Here is a 16,169-nt window from a genome sequence, read left to right on the forward strand (position 1 = left end):
TTGCTCAGAATTGGCGAGATGCTACTGTTGGAAAACTTAAATATATAAGAATACAATATAGATAAATGAAACGTTGGATAACGTCTTTGTAAAATGGTAAGCAGTTATGTACAAAAGTCATCTTCCTGATCTCCGAAAGGCATAATAGGTAGGTAACAGAAAGCTAGTAGCGAGTATTTCTTCCAGCTTATTTGAGAGGACTGCTCTTGCGGTAGTCACAATCTGCCCTGTCAAAGGGGCTTCCACAGCCAGTTTCGTCATCGTGCTCAACAAACACAGCAGGCAAGTTGAAGAAGCATCGGGGGATCTCTCCCTGAACAAGGTTGCTAGTGTCAACCTCGTCGCTATCGCCCTTGTTCAAAGCACAGTCAATCAAAGCCTTGTAGTAAGGCTCGCGATCACCCAGACCGAAGGAAGCCATCTTCTCGTAGATATCAGCACCGACCTCGGTCCACTCTCCCTCGCGATTAGGGTTGGGATCGTTTCGCATGATGTACCAGCAGTACTCCTCGCCATCACGGAGAGGCAGCCACTGTCGACCAGTGGAAAAGCCGCAATCCTCACGGGAATCTTTGCCACCGAGCTTATCAGCGACAAGATAAAGCTTAGAAGCCTTCATCACGTCGTTGGCGACCTTCTTCTGGATGTTGTTGGTGATGGAACCCAGGGTGACGCGCACGGTCTCAACGTCATCATCGAGAAGGAACCAGCCGCCGTTGAAGAACTTGGCAATCTTGGTCTCGTATGTATCCCACTTAGGAGCGGGGAGGGAGTTATACTCGTCGTCGTTTCTGCCGCCTCCGGTAGCGATTCGGAGGGTGTCCTCGAGCTTGACTGAGGCGGACTTGAAAAGGTCGGCAAGGCCGTCTGATATAGTAGCGGCACCATCATCCTCATCGTCGCCCAAGGAGAGACCGGACATGATACCTGCCAGGATACCCATACCGGCAGAAATACCGGAGCCCTATAGAGATTGTCAGCAAAGGAAAGATCGGGACCGGAGACAAAGCTACATACCACTCCAGGAACAAGACCACCAAGGGCATTCCCCATAGTTGCAGCGGCCGAAAGCCAGCCCTTCATATTATCTCCTCCGTTCTCGTTTCCGCTAAAGTCCTTGAGCATCTGCCCGATCTTGAGGCCATTGACGAGAGTCTCAGTGGTCAACTGGCGGTGCAACTCGGCAAACTTGCCATGCATGCCCTTGACGGCCTGAAAGGTCCAGTACGAGTTCTTGCCCACAAATGTCTTGCCGTATTTATCAAACTGCTCTTCGCAGCCGATGCCGCCCATGGGGTTGCAGCTGGTTCCGATGAGAGCGCAGCCGCTTGCACCAGACTTGCCATCAGTACCGCCCATCACCTGATCCTCAAGATTCTTGAGCCAGTTGTTCTGGTGCTCTACAAAAAATAAGGATTAGTATTCTCTTTCACGTCGTTTGGTGAGAGCAAGCTACTTGCCCCAGTGGCTCTTGATGAATAGTTCAAGGGATACACCAGCAGCCGTGTCTTCCCAAAGCTTGTCGACGCCCTCGACGGTCTTCAGGTCCCATCCCTTGCAGAACTTTTGCTTGTCGTTGAAGATGTCGTTCGCATCGTCCCGCTTGGAGAACAAGGGTGAAGCTTCTGCCGCGGCGGCAAGGGCCAAAAGAGCGGTGGCGGTCTTCATTGTGAAGATGTCCCGTGAGAGATGTATCGAATTGTGAGGAGGTATAAAGAACTGAGCCGATGAAGACTTGTCTCTCAAGCTTTTCACTGCGCAAGAGAGGGCATATATATATCCTACATATTTCATGGTCCAGCCTTTCCGGTACCATGTCAGGCTTGGCAGCTGACATGAACCTTTGGCGAGATGAGGCTTGGCATCACAACACCATTGGAGTTCTTGTGTATACTATGGAGACCTGTGATGCATTGAAGATTACCAAGGATTCCTGGCCCAAGCTTACAGCCACTGTGATGATTCGATTGATCCCGGCGTGTAAGGCTATAAGGCGGCTGTTGAGGTGGGGGACTTTTATGGGGATGGCGTGGCTATCACAATTAACGAGCCAGGGACCAGGCCAGGATTTGAATCCATAACCAGGTACATGCTCTCAGAATTTGAGGACTTCCTGTTTCTGACAGGAGCTACTCTACTGAGGTGTAGTAAGCATTCAGTATAAGGAGAAATAGAGTCGTAACTAGATATGCCTTCGCAACTGAGACCCGCGGCTCGAGGGAGAGACGCCTGATACCGCTTCGCTATAACTTAGTTAAAGTTGGGAATAAGCATAAATAGCCATAGCTACTGTGTAATAGGTGACGGCGACTAAGTATAACCTGCCGTAATTACGGAGTAGCAGCCCCCAACTCGTTCAGGAGTAGTCGGCGCAACTGATATTCCCGTACATCCGTTCCGCGCGCTTTATAAATGGGTCCTTGGAGAAGACGGGTTGCATCCTACAAGGCTGAGTTAGTGATTAAAAAGTGCCGCATAGCAAGGATTATTAGCATGCCGGTAGGACGTGAAACAATCCTCATCAACCGGTTCCTCCATTGTTATTTCCATCGCTACAGAGTCACGCTGGAGCACAAGATTGGGCGCTTCCCCGGATTATGACTCGCCAACTCGCCAATGATGCCTGGTCATGGTGGGGTCCGGCAGATGTATGTCAGACGGAACCCCCTGGGATTTCCATAAAAGTCCGACCTTCTGACGTCCAAGGTAGCAGTGAGTCTTACGCCAAGCCAATCCTTCACCCTTCAATTTATTAATAATATAACAAACTGCATGAGATTGTTAATAGAAACCACCTGCATGCTCAGCCTCACTTGATGCAAGGTTGATCTTTGCCTTTGCATCGATTGTAAGTTGTCAAGATTCTGGATACATCTATTCTAGCCTAATAATAGGGATAACTGAGTAGAAAAGTCTCACGCTGATTTAATAGGCTTGAGAAAGTTGGGTAAGCTTGTCTATCAATGACCCGATTCCAGACTTTCCTAGTTCGGGTTGGGCCAAAGAGAACCACCATTGTTTCCGTACTGACACTGCCGGTGATCACTACCTTGGCAACCACTGTCACAACCCAGATTGCCCTGATTGACACCATTGTTGTTACCGATCTGATTGACGTTGGCATACGCATAATTGTGGTCGTAATAAGAATCCGAAGCTCCTTGGCCTTGACCAGCGCTACAGTGCGTGTGAGTCTGATAGTTTGCGTATCCATTGTGATAAGACATCAAGGGCTGGTACCAAATAGAATGGCACCCAGACTGAACATTGTTCCACTGGCATGTTCGCGTATCACTCAGAGTATGCGTCTCACCCCAGGAGAATTCAAAAGACGCTTCAATGACTTCGCCGAACTTGGCGCTCAAACCAACAGTCCAGGTTTGAGAAACCGAGAAACCCACTGCAATAGCCTCAGTACACTGGTTGCAGTAGAAGCAGTTGCCAACTTGGTGCCAGGCCTGGTACCAGTAGCCCCAGTCATTCTGATCCCACCACCGCTGGGTCTCGCTCCTGCAGATTGGAGGGGCAGACTCTCTCTTCGTGAGGCCGTTGATGAATGCGGCAGACCCATCGTGGACGGTGTGGCCAGGCTTGTGCTCGACGCTCTTGACTTTGTTATTGTGACGGATATCTTTCAGTTGCTCGCGGGTGTATTTGTTGCGATGGACCTCGATGGTTCCGTCAGGATGAACGATCTCCGTAATGACATCGGAGGTTGGTCCGCGAATCTTGAGGCAGATGGGGTCCGTGGTGCCTTCGTGGCATTGGATGAATGTAGCGTTCTCTGGAGGCTCGGTGTTGTCCAACCTGATAGCAAGGGGCGTGGCATAGCCGACCGCCACAAAAGATAGAACAAGAGTACTGAGGATAAGCATGATTGTGGACTATAATGGATTGAAGCAAATGTTGTTTCTTGAGGATGGGCTTGAGAGTCTGACTCTTTATAAAGGCCAGTGTTCTCTATATATACTGATATCCAAGCGGTAAAAATGAAATCCATTAAAGCAATATCTCAGCAAGCTTTCAAGCTTATCGCGATACTATCAACACTTTACATCGCCTTTCATCCATAAGATGCCGCATACCCGTGAGATGCACATGGAAATCATATACAAAAGGTGCCGTGTATCCGTAAGATAGAGCCATCACAGATCTTCACAATTCAGCTTCAGCGACCGACGCCAAAGGGACAGCTCACAACAGGCCAAAGGATGCTCTACATTCCTCATTAGGGTGATTGAAAACCTGACAAAGCAAACTCTATTCAGCTGGGAGGTGTTCTAGAATCAATCGAATAAGCGGCCCGCTTACGGGTATTGGAGGCTGCATAATAAGCGGGCAATGCTTTCGTATTCAGCGAGGCTTGGCAGGGGTTCAGATAGGGTCATAGCTGTAGCTCTTAGTCTCTCGCTGCTAGAAATGGAAGGTGCTATTCGCAGAGGATGTCAGCTCAGGAATTAAACCAATGGCACCACTGTACTGACCTCTTCCAATGACAATATTATGGTTATATTCAATTTAGTCATGCTCCCTAAGCAGAACCTCTGATTGCCCAGCAAGCGGGGTGAATACCCTAGATTAGGCTCAGGTAGCTAATAAGACCCCAATTACACGTAGTTGCAACCTTTTCCAGAAAGCTCCGTCGAATCTCTGTAGGAAGCCTCCGTTTTGTCTTACCTGTGAATCTTATTCCCTGTGGCTGCTTTGTCCGTGTGTTGCGCCCGAAGAAAGCGTATCTGACTCTGAGCTGTTCTTCACAGAGTCTTTTCACCCCTCCCCATCCGTCCATGTCTTCAACGCCATAGCTAGCAAGACTATCTATCTCTTGAAGAAGTGTGGCAGACTTGGTTTGGCCAAGACCCTGCAGGCTCTATTTCACACCCAAAAACTTGGCCAATTGAACCCCCTGTTCCTTGGTGTTTCCTTCTAACTCCAGCATGTTTGCAATAAGACGGGATAGAGATACACAAAGTAATCACTTCTAAAAGGCCGCAAAATGCCGTGATAAAGTAAGGATATGCGGTCTGGAGAAGTTGTCCATCCTTTTGACAACTCAATAGGTGACTGGGATTCCTTGGACGCCGCGTAGGCTGGAAATATACTAGAAATGTGAGATTTGGATGTCAAAAGAGTAAGTTGTCCAAAGAAGTGCTTCTCTGAAAGACATAACGGACCACATTATCCATACCTATCTCGATGGCAGGACTGAAAGCCAACGAGAAGTCGATTGCGGTATCTGCGGCACTTTTCATCATTTTTAAGTAGCGTAGAGCTCTCAGCTACTAAGAAGGACACAATTGTTCAAATATAATTGGAGTCTTGACAGGAATTGTAGTGTAACTGCAGAAGAACATTGATCATTACCCCCTTTATCGATAGGATATGTCTTGCGCTCTCTAGATCTGAGAGAATAATGCTCTTTTCAGTCTTTATCTTCGAGGAGGGAAGAGTTAAAACAGGCAACTGCCTAAGTCTGTATACAGGTTCTGAGTCTGATATAATTCTCGATAACTATATAATCTTTTCTCCTTCTTCTTCTTCTTCTCTTTCTTTTTCTCAGACCCTGCCCCCTCCGCCGATATCTATCACAGGTTGATCAAAGAGAAATGATTGGGGCCCTTGTTCTTTTTTTATTTTTGTTTTATTTATATATATATATATATATATAAAAGGAAAAGAATGAGGCAGTTTATCCTAACGTGGCCTAAGCTAGGCTAGCGTTTAGGATATCTTTTGTTGAGGTTATTTTTAGTACCCTGTATTCAGGTTTACTGTTTTCTTGCTCCCTAAGGGCTCCCAAAGATTCATAGCCACGATGGCTAGAAATAGGTTCGTCATGATAGATCAAATGTCACATCGTCTGTATAACTTCTTGGAATCTAAAGATAAACGAAATAACAGATTGAGATAAAGATGGGGTGCTTAGAATCTGGAGTTGGCGATGAGAATCTCTCAGTAAGTGTAGTGGAACCTCGGGTTGTGCTCTCCAAGCTCCTCAGCTTCCTCCTCGGTCAGTCCCTGAATTCTATGATCCTCCTTGCCCTCTACCTTCCTCTTATTCTGACGACGGAACCAAGCCCAGAAGGCCATGTAGATCAGCGAAGACATGGCGACCAAGGCCATTGAAACTGCGTGACCCTTGACGAATCGGGGACCCTCGTGAGTTTTGTACAACTGAGTAAGTGTTAGCTGAGACTATTTGTAGGTGGCAGCCAGGCTGTACTTACAAATGGAGCTGGGATTCCGGCAGAGTTACCAATGGTAAGCTGCAGACCAGTGGCGACAGTACGCTTTCCATAGCGAGGGTTGTTGCTAGGAAGCCAAGCAAGAGGCAAACCGACGATGACATATAGCCCCATGGCGGCGAGGAAACAACCGAAATAGCGAACTCCGGATGGAGCTGGACTGACGAGAAGAGCGTACCCAATGGCACAAACAAGACCGAGGATGACCGTGAAAACGGCCCGGCGCTGAGTTCGATCAGAGAACCATGCTACGACGAGGTAGGTGATCGCACCCATAGCGTAGCAAGGGACCGTGAGAGCCTGGACCTGAGCCGTATTCCAATCTCCCAGTCCACGGATGATGGTTGGCAAAAAGGTGCTGTATCCGTAAAGAATGGTATCTCCTCCAAACTGACCAATGCAGAAAAGCCAGATCTTCCAATCCTTGAGACCAGCATAAACATCGGCCTTGTGCATCTGATCCGAAGACTTGGTATGTCCGATTTGTCGTCGCATTCGTGCATCGATGAGTTCGCGTTCGTTGATGGTAAGGTAATGAGCTGAATCGGGATCGTCTGCAAGCCAAAACCAAACAGCAATTCCAAGGACAAATGTTGGAATTCCTTCGATAATGATAATCCATCGCCAACCCCTTAGTCCAGCTACACCATCCATATGACCGATGCCGTAAGCGAGAAGGCCGCCGAGGGAACCTGCAATAGCGGCACTGACGAAGAGATAGCCGATTCGAAGGGCGTATTCGCGCTTGGTGTAGAACATGGTGAGATAAATCGTGAGACCGGGAAATAGACCGCCTTCAAGAGCACCAAGAATGACACGGCATGCGATCAGACCCTTGAAATCTTGTACGATACCGGTGAGTGTGGCGACGATGCCCCAGGCCGTGGTGATGAACGCGATCCATCGTGAGGGTCTGAACTTCTTGATGACGAGGTTTGATGGAAGCTCGGAAGCGATGTACGTGACGAATAGAACCGAGACCGCAAGTTGATACTGCATTTGTTAGTATAGACGTCAAGTTCTCATTGATGGATACTCACCTGATCGCCTACTAAGCCAAGATCCTCTTCCAGGCCATAGAGTCGCGCGTTACCGATATTCACACGATCCAGAAAACTGAGAAGGTAGAGCAGCATCACAGGCGGAACAATCCACATGTCAAGCTTTCGCAAAAGCGCCTTCTCAGCAACTGGATCGATGTAGATCTCATCTTGAACAGTGCGCTGCTCCTCAATCTCCTTGTCAGGAAGGCTCTCCGGCTTTGAAGTCATAGTGGCGAATCCTTTAACAGTACAGATGAAGTAGTTGATGAGATGATGATGATGATGATGATGGAGAAATGTTGAGTGACGGGACCCAGTCAATTTAAGAAGGACGAGTCTTATCTCCGCACGGTGGTTTACCCCGGATCTTGGAGAGGGATTTGTATTTGGTAACGAGAACTATCTTGGTGCTGTAACCCCAGAATCATCGTGGCAGGGATTTGGGGCCGGGGATCGCTGGTTGACCTGCCTGTCTTGGTGGAGCTGGGGTCGGGTCGTGAGGGGTTTGCCGATGGGGACATGATTCAGGACCGGCAACTTTAGACTTGCCGGGCTGCTTCTAGAACGCACGCTAGATGCCGTGAGACGTCATTTTTGTTCAGCTCGGCTATTGAGAAATTACCTCGTGCTACCGGTATCAATATTTATCGATCCAGATTTGCTTTCTCTTATCACATGAGTGTGATATTAGTTGGCTGATTGATGAGACTCACGTACGTATTGCAAGCAACGCCTCAGTGTGTTTATCTATTCGGCACTTATCTTTCCCGCTATCTTTGGCGGTCCCACAGTAAATGCATGGAACGATGATGGAACGCTAATGATCGACGTCTAAGCTACGCTATCAGCGGAAGATAAGATATCATGCACTTACATGGCCGTCTTCAAGTTTCTGTTGCATCTAAAAGTATAACGTGCGTTCTCATCCGATACTTAGCAGATTAAACGCTATAAGCATTGATCTCGAAAACATTACTAGTTATAACAAGCTGGGGTTAATAGATACGCTTTCAGTGACGGGTCTTAGTAGCACTCACAAGTAGCTTGATATGCATCGCTAAATGACCAAAACACAAGGAGGTTGTAAAGATTTGTCTCGACACAGAATATCGATCAATATAAATTATCATTCAAAGCTAGACTCTAGGCTGATCACGAGTTACGAGAAAGGCTTTTGATCAAACCATATCATAGTTCAAGATTGCTGAGGCTGTCTTGTCGGGGCTTGAGAGAATGGGCACATAGATTTCAGCTGTCGGTACCTCCTCTACAGTGAGACAACCAAGGAGAATGAAGTATCTCCCTTGTCTCTTCTCGAATTGTAAAGTATGTGCCCAATCATTCCCAAACTTTAACGTTGGATTGCACCACTAGGATCGGCTACGAGGACATGTGGCCCAGGTCACCAAATGCATTGTGTCGCAAGGCAAAACAAATTCAACAATCAGATCCCCTGGTTTTCGAATTGAACTTTGGCTCTAGAAGTATGGACATTGCCGCTGCGCCAGATCAGACGAGGCATCTTCGCGGAAGGCACGAAGATACATTATCACGGGATCCCGTTGTTAGCACGGTACTTCATCAGTACCACAGTTCACAGCTCTTTGAAAGCTTTGAAATGATAAAATACTGAAATTAAAGCCCAATAGATGATGCGCACCGTATGAGCAAAAAATGGGAGCCATCACTGGACATCCCGTCTGCCATACTTCAAGACCACTGAACAGACGCCCTCAGACGTGGTTTTATCCAAGGGACTTGAACCTTCTTAGCATAGCTCTTGGCCTCAGTGGGACTGTGTAAGTATTCTTCATTGGGTTGGAAACTGCTGAGCGTTTACGACTTAAATACCCATTCTGATGTTATGTTGGGCAAGAGCTGGAGGTTATGATGGAATGCTGGCGACTTCCTGTGTTGCGAGGTGGACTGCGGGAAAACTGGATGACCAATGTTGTACCTGACGTGGATGGGATGCAGAGCAACACGAAAGACCCCAGTAGTAAGTCGAGAGACCGATAATATGGGTCAGAGACTTTGTAAGTTGAATGTGGGACGAGAATTGACAGTTAAACCAGCGTGGCAAAGAATTCCTTTACGCTCAGAGCGAATACGCGTTTGGTCAAGGAAACCGAGCAACTCAAAAGCTTGGCTGTGTGATACCATAATTTTGGACTTATCAGAGTTAAAAGTCTAAGTATGATCTGTATGTATCATTTGCCATTGAGCTGAGCGGCTTGCAATGTATGAGTCTAACGTTGGTCATGGCGGGAACCGACCAGACAACTGCACTTTTGCCAGAAACATCAAAGTATAATCTTCAAAGAACAACGTTTAACCTTTATGATTGAGAGTGACTCGGTGATTTTTTATTCACAGTTGAGACTTGTGGCTGAGAGCTTAAATCAGCAGAGAGAACTTAGAATGTGACTCGGAGATTGGGAGAGGTGTATATAAAGCGCTACCTGTCCGCCTCGCACACACAGTCGGTTGTTGCAATCGAACCCTCTTGGCAGCTGGACTGTGTAGTATCAGGAACTGTGATGAGACGTCCAATCAGTGGCAGCGCCTGTCGATCCAGTCTATCTTGGACTTGGAAAGAAATGGATTAGATCTGAGTTCCTAGTTACGCGTCCTCTTCTGAAGCATTATGACTTTTTGACACATCTTGAGAAAACGTCCCAAGCGGCGGTGAGAGCACAATGGCTTCAATCCTAGCTTTTCTTTCGACGGTCGGACTTTGGAACGACATACTAGCAAAGCCTCAACTGACATATGATGGCGGATTCGTACGAGGAAAGCTTCTGGATTCTTTTTGTGAAACGAAAGTTCGAGTTCGCAAATATGCTCTGGTTTCCAGCTGCATCAAAGCCTACATTACGCATTAACCCGCAAGGAAATGAGGGAATCTGCCAGTGCAAGCCTTCGAGGTTCCCGGAACGGCTAACTTTGTCTTGCCATGCTGCAAGCAAATTTCAGAGGATGTCCTCTAGCAAGCTAGCGTCGAACATGGCACCTTCGAGATATCAGAACCACTCCGTTAATCCTGACAATAGGCCGGCACTGACCTATAGAACGGCTACTATAATTAACCTATGGTATAATAGGGGTGAGGATTGTGGACTGCAAAAGCAGTACCTCCTATCGTGTTGACTCTCATATGCCTAAGCCACAACTGATCACGACGCGCCCCCTTTCTCATTATCCCCATTTGCCTCACCCCATGCTTTAGCGACTTTATGCTTCTTTTCGTCAAGCAAAGACTGGTCTCGAGTGACGTGTCTGTCTCCGCCTGGCATTCTGGAGTCCGTAAAATCCCGGATGGCCTGGAATGAACGGCAGACATGGCGTTGATCTGAGTCGATATAATTATGCTCAAGACCCTCCATGAATCTTGTGGGTATCAGAGTTGTACTTCCATAGCATTGAACTGTTTGGCGGAGTATTTCTATGCAATGTTCTTGTACGAAAGTCAGTTGTCAGTAACTAAGGGGTGTGTGTCGCATATCGAGATACGTGCCGTTGTGAAGCGCTCCATGAAGCGTATGAGACTTTTGGGGGTAGTATTCGGGACGCAACGCCTTGCGAAGTTCGTTCTGTTACATCAGCGCTGATTCTGAAGATCAACATGGATCTCAAAGTCTTACAATGCAGTGCAACGTGTGAAACATGTCGAACCTAGCAACCATTCAGTAATCACCTCTTGACATCAAAACTTAGCGATACTCATACCCAGCTGTATATCCCCCCATGTTCTGATCTACAAACTCGTGTCGCCTATCTCCCCAAGCTCTTTTGGCCTCCTCCTCTGAAATTGAGAAGTAGCGTTTACCAATGAGCCTCTGCCAGTTCTCGTCAATCTTGTGGCTTGGTTCGCCGACATATCGCACATTTTCTGGCCATGGTGCCGTTTGATCTGCATCTTTCATCCAGGGTGTGCCATTTTTAAGAAAATGTGGACTGCCACGAAATTGTATTTCCTCCAAGGGAATCTGGATGGGAAAAGCTGATGACACAAAGTCAGTATCTTGACTGAGAAGCTTACGTTGAGGCTGACTGACCGAAATCAGTGTTGAAGTTTGTTTCATACGTTCCAAAACGAGATTGAGCACGTAGTTTGGCAGCGAGAATGACTGTTGAAATCGCAAATACCACCGTGAGTATCCAGGGCAGTATGTAAGTGAAAAAGAATGAGAGGTTCCGTCTTTGGTGTTGCCTTGATCTTGTGCCAAAGATTTCTGAATCTGAAGAACCGTCGTTTAGTGATTCTGTCTCTTTTGTCTCAACAGGAACATATTCCCTGTCTATTGGTCTGGTTGAGTGATGCATCGAAATGATTAATACAAAGAGGTCAACATTAGAATGTTCATGAGAGATCGAACACTGTGTAACGATCATGCGAGGACTAACTCTTCCAACCCTCAGGTGGTGTAATTGACTCGAGGGCAAGACATAACCCCGAACTCTTGGTGCAGCAGGACAAATGCACAAAGCTCCATCCAATTGGTCATCAGCTTAAGGACCCGACTTGCGTGATCGTCCTGCTAGCGTGCAATAAAGCTCTTTGGCCCCCACGACAGGATTATAAAGACCCTCGGTAAGAACGGCATTTAGAAGTATACACAACAGCGGATATTCTGGAGATTTCATAATGGCCTCCGAACAAAAAGTCCCTGCCCCTCCATCCTTCGAAGATCTCACTCCCGATGCGGTACTAGCCGAGACCGAAAACATCCTTAACTCGACCTCAGCTCTGCATGACGATCTCGCCGCTAAATTCACACCCTCAACCGCAACCTTTAACGATATTATCCGCCCCATCGTGGATGACACCAACCGCGCCGCATGCCGCCTGCGCATTCTAACGACGCTACTGGGACAGTTATCACCGGACAGGGAACTTCGTGATGCCGCCCGTCAAGCAGAAACACGTGTCGCGGCAGCTCAGGTCAAGATCCTAATGCGACCTGACATTGCATCCCTAGTGGGAGCGATATACGAAAGAGAAAAGACAGCGCCGGATGGGAACTTAGATGGACAAGATCGGCATTTGGTGACTCGCATGCATGGCGAGTATCTACGTTCTGGGTCGCTTTTACGAGACGACAAAGAGCGGGAAGAGCTCCAAACCGCTCTGGAGGAGATTGATCGGGCGCGATCTGCGGCTCAAGCTGCCTTCACGGAGGACGAGGGCGGTATCTGGTTTGACCGTGCAGATTTGGCGGGCGTTCCAGAGACTATGCTTGCATCCATGCCTCAGCAAGGAACTCGGATACAAGTGACGTTCCGAAATGCTCATGTCGCCGCTGTGATGCGTCACGCAATCGGCAGCGAAACTCGCCGCCGCTTCGCAGTCGCTGACCAGCACCGTCTCCCCGAAAATGTTACCCGCCTAGCTACTCTAGTCGCCTTACGCGACAAGGTTTCTCGTCTTTTGGGGTATGAACACCATGCGGATCTCAAGATCGTGGATAAGATGGCTCCAAGCGTTGACTACGTTAAGGCTCAGCTGGATGATCTGCACAGAAGGCTCAAGCCGCTTGCACAGACTGAGACTGATAGACTGATTCAGCTCAAGCAAAGGGACTGTAAAGAGCCTATAAGTGAACTATACTCCTGGGATAGGGCGTATTATCTCCACAAGCAAACTCAGGAGAGTTTCTTCGTCGACCATGAGCTCCTTGCCGAGTACTTTGAGGCTCATCACACTCTTCAGGGGATGCTTGATGTGTTCCATGAGCTTTTTGGGATCGACTTTAAGCTTATTGAGACCTCGGTATGGCACGAGAGCGTCGTGGTGTATGAAGCGTGGGACTCACCGGGCGAGGGGAGCAGGTTTCTTGGGCATTTATATGTAGACCTCTTTGACAGAGAGCGCAAATATCGCGGGGCGCACCATGTTTTGATTCAGCCGGTATGTTTATTTTCCTTGTCCTTATACATCAAACTGACTGCCAGCTCAGGGTTTCACAGAATCAAGTGGCGAGAAACATTACCCGGCATCGGCACTGGTGTGTAGCTTTGCTCATCCATCACTATCTCGCCCATCTCTGCTCCAACATAGCGAAGTAAAGACCATGTTTCATGAACTTGGACATGCCATTCACAACATCGTTGCCAGAACCAAATATGCCATTCCTCACTCGCGAGACTTTATTGAAATTCCAAGTATAATGCTTGAGAACTGGGTATGGCTCCCTGACGTATTGGTCCGTCTTGGTTGCCATTTCAAGAGCAAACAGGCTCTACCTCTGGAACTAGCAAAAGGCCTTGCACGAGCGAGAAATAAAAATAGAGCTAATAGTATCCTGGCTCAAGTCCAGCCAGCTCTCTTTGACCTGGCGATTCATACGCCTCCAACTCATAAAGCAGCGCTTGAGATGGATACAACTGAGATATGGAACAGAACTAAGAGGGATATCCTCACGCATAGCTTTGGACCGAACCCACAAGATTGGGGAGCTGGACAGGCGCGGTTTGCGCATATGTTTCGTAAGAATGATGGTAGTTACTTTGCTTATCCGTTATCCATGGTCTTTGCCGCAGATCTCTTTAGGTCTAAATTTTCAGGAGATCCCTTGAATCCTGATATGGGAAGAAGATATAGATATCAAGTGCTAGAGCCGGGGTCAAGTCGTCCGGAGATTGAAATTCTGAGAGACTTCTTGGGGAGGGAGCCGAGTAATAAGACTATTTTGGATGAGTTGGATCAGAAGAGTGACGGCTGAGACACAGAAATATACGATTTAGAACAATTTTTTATCCGCTATAACATTCAAAAGTTATATGAACAAAACAGAAATCTGACAAACCGTATTTGGTATATGCATGGTTATAATAAGCTAATCACCCAAGGCATTGGGCTTATATCCTGGTGTCCCCCGCATATCATTTCCTCAGGTCACCTACGCTGGAGGTCCCGACGCAATCATTCTTTCAGAATTCCTTCTAGACTTTCGGCACCAAATCGCACATCATGGCTGACGGGATTTTGCTCGGCGAGCAAGAACCCAAACCCACGACAACATCTCTCAAAGACCATGATAAACTGTCTTCTCTCGTCTCTCAAGCTCGAAGCATTGGCCTTTTTCTTTTACCCAGCTTCATATCCCAAGGCCCAGTCCCGAAAGATTGTCCCCAGGCGCGATCACCCTCCTCCCCAACATTGTATCTGGACGGACTCCGTGGACTCTTCTCCTTTCTCGTCTTTCTTCGCCACTTTCTTCTGCCATGGGAAGAAGGCCTCGACACTGGTTTTGGTCAAAATGGCAACATGTCATTCATCAAACTTCCCATCATTAGACTCATTTATGCTGGACCTACAGTACCCATCTTTTTCATCGTCTCGGGATTTGTACTAGCCTACAAGCCACTGAAACTCATCCACAAGAAAGACTACGACGCTCTTGGGCTGTATACCATGTCTTCAGTACTGCGTCGGCCATTTCGACTGTTTTTACCTCCTTTGGTTTCAACATTCATTGTAGCCATTGCAGTGAGTGCGGGACTCTACACTGCTCCATACCAGGATATGCCGGGTTGGGTGCCCAGACTTCCAGAGCGCCTTGGATCATTGTGGGTGCAGATTGGAGACTGGATACGGTTTGTGGTAGTCGATCTGACCCATCCGTGGAGTTGGAAGTCCCCGATGTCTGAATATGATAGTCATCTATGGACGATTCCAATCCAGTTTCGCGCCTCCATGATTGTCTATCTCACACTTCTCGCCTTAGCAAGAGCCCGTGTCTGGGTTCGAGGGACAACAATCATCTTCTTGTGCCTGTATTCGCTGCAGCAAGGAAGATGGGAGATGTATCTGTTCTTCGCTGGGGTATTTCTCGCCGAGAGGAGCCTCAAGAGTCATGATAGTCCTGAGGCTCAACCCAGTGACGGTGGTGAATCTGCCACGATTCGGAGTTCATTACGTTTCTCACTTTGGCCACAAATTCTCTATAGATGCTCGTTTCTGCTCGGACTATACTTGAGCTCATACCCTCGAGCCAGAAATGCGGGATTCTCTACACCCGGTTACATATTGCTATCATCACTGACAGACCGATACATCTATTGGCAATCCTATGGCGCGACCTTGATCTGCTGGTCTTTGAGTAGGGATCGACTACTCCAAAAACCTTTTACATCACGCCCACTTCGATACTTGGCAAAGATCTCATTTACATTGTATCTAGCCCATGGCCCTGTTTTGCATCTCTTTGGGTATTCTATGGTACCTGCATTCCAGGGTCTAACGGGAAGCTCCACTGAGTGGCAATATCAGTCAGGGCTACTGTTAGCTCTCGCAGTGTTGGCCCCTGTGGTTGTATGGATTGCAGACGTATTTTGGAGAGCGGTGGATAAGCCTTGTTCTGTCTTGGTTGTTCGTACTATAGAGCCTTTCTTTATCGACTAGAAAAGATTTAGGATTTTCGACAGCTTACTTGTCTAGCTTTCTCTTCCCCAAAAAGCAGATTGTGGCACTCACTTCCAAGGGTTGGTCAATGTTGCTACCAAACCTTCCCCGTCAGTTTCGGCTTCTACCAGCCGCTGACATGCAGTTTCGTGGAGCATCACCGTTCTTAGTAGCTATCACAGGAGATACCGTTGCCGCTTGATCCGTAACCTATTGTCAGATAACATAAAAAGGCGCAACGCAGGGTGATCATCACCGGCTTGAGTTACATAATTCAGCCCCCAAGAACTTTTGGAAGCTGTGGGTGAATGGCGATCTTTGATTACCGCTACGGGTATTACCTCGCGCTGATGTTATAGAGGCTTTGGGTTCTTTCGTCCGCTTTAGGCCATTTAAACGTCGCTAGGTGCATGTTTTACATACCCTGTCGACTCTGCCGAACTCTGAGTTTTCATTGCATGGGTGGAGAGTGAC

General features: G+C 47.7%; 6 protein-coding genes across 6 annotated transcripts; 2 read left to right on the plus strand and 4 right to left on the minus strand.

The window, feature by feature from the left end:
* Positions 1–187: 187 nt before the first annotated feature.
* FMAN_03489 (uncharacterized protein) lies at positions 188–1,668 on the minus strand (the record flags this gene model as incomplete). Its single annotated transcript, XM_041832313.1, has 3 exons — positions 188–964; positions 1,018–1,400; positions 1,461–1,668. The coding sequence occupies 3 exons, from the start codon at positions 1,666–1,668 to the stop codon at positions 188–190; spliced, it is 1,368 nt and encodes a 455-aa protein (XP_041682789.1).
* A 1,316-nt stretch (positions 1,669–2,984) lies between these two features.
* FMAN_03490 (uncharacterized protein) lies at positions 2,985–3,875 on the minus strand (the record flags this gene model as incomplete). Its single annotated transcript, XM_041832314.1, has 1 exon — positions 2,985–3,875. One exon carries the CDS (start codon positions 3,873–3,875, stop codon positions 2,985–2,987), a length of 891 nt encoding a protein of 296 aa, XP_041682790.1.
* A 2,077-nt stretch (positions 3,876–5,952) lies between these two features.
* On the minus strand, positions 5,953–7,516 carry FMAN_03491 (uncharacterized protein; the record flags this gene model as incomplete). Its single annotated transcript, XM_041832315.1, has 3 exons — positions 5,953–6,174; positions 6,228–7,238; positions 7,286–7,516. 3 exons carry the CDS (start codon positions 7,514–7,516, stop codon positions 5,953–5,955), a joined length of 1,464 nt encoding a protein of 487 aa, XP_041682791.1.
* A 2,948-nt stretch (positions 7,517–10,464) lies between these two features.
* Positions 10,465–11,614, minus strand: FMAN_03492 (uncharacterized protein; the record flags this gene model as incomplete). Its single annotated transcript, XM_041832316.1, has 5 exons — positions 10,465–10,745; positions 10,806–10,881; positions 10,933–10,963; positions 11,018–11,291; positions 11,347–11,614. 5 exons carry the CDS (start codon positions 11,612–11,614, stop codon positions 10,465–10,467), a joined length of 930 nt encoding a protein of 309 aa, XP_041682792.1.
* Positions 11,615–11,936: 322 nt separating this feature from the next.
* Positions 11,937–14,013, plus strand: FMAN_03493 (uncharacterized protein; the record flags this gene model as incomplete). Its single annotated transcript, XM_041832317.1, has 2 exons — positions 11,937–13,199; positions 13,249–14,013. The coding sequence occupies 2 exons, from the start codon at positions 11,937–11,939 to the stop codon at positions 14,011–14,013; spliced, it is 2,028 nt and encodes a 675-aa protein (XP_041682793.1).
* Positions 14,014–14,261: 248 nt separating this feature from the next.
* Positions 14,262–15,695, plus strand: FMAN_03494 (uncharacterized protein; the record flags this gene model as incomplete). Its single annotated transcript, XM_041832318.1, has 1 exon — positions 14,262–15,695. The coding sequence occupies one exon, from the start codon at positions 14,262–14,264 to the stop codon at positions 15,693–15,695; it is 1,434 nt and encodes a 477-aa protein (XP_041682794.1).
* Positions 15,696–16,169: the final 474 nt, after the last annotated feature.

The sequence above is a fragment of the Fusarium mangiferae genome, assembly GCF_900044065.1.
Source record: "Fusarium mangiferae strain MRC7560 genome assembly, contig: FMAN_scaffold006, whole genome shotgun sequence".
NCBI lineage: Eukaryota > Fungi > Ascomycota > Sordariomycetes > Hypocreales > Nectriaceae > Fusarium > Fusarium mangiferae.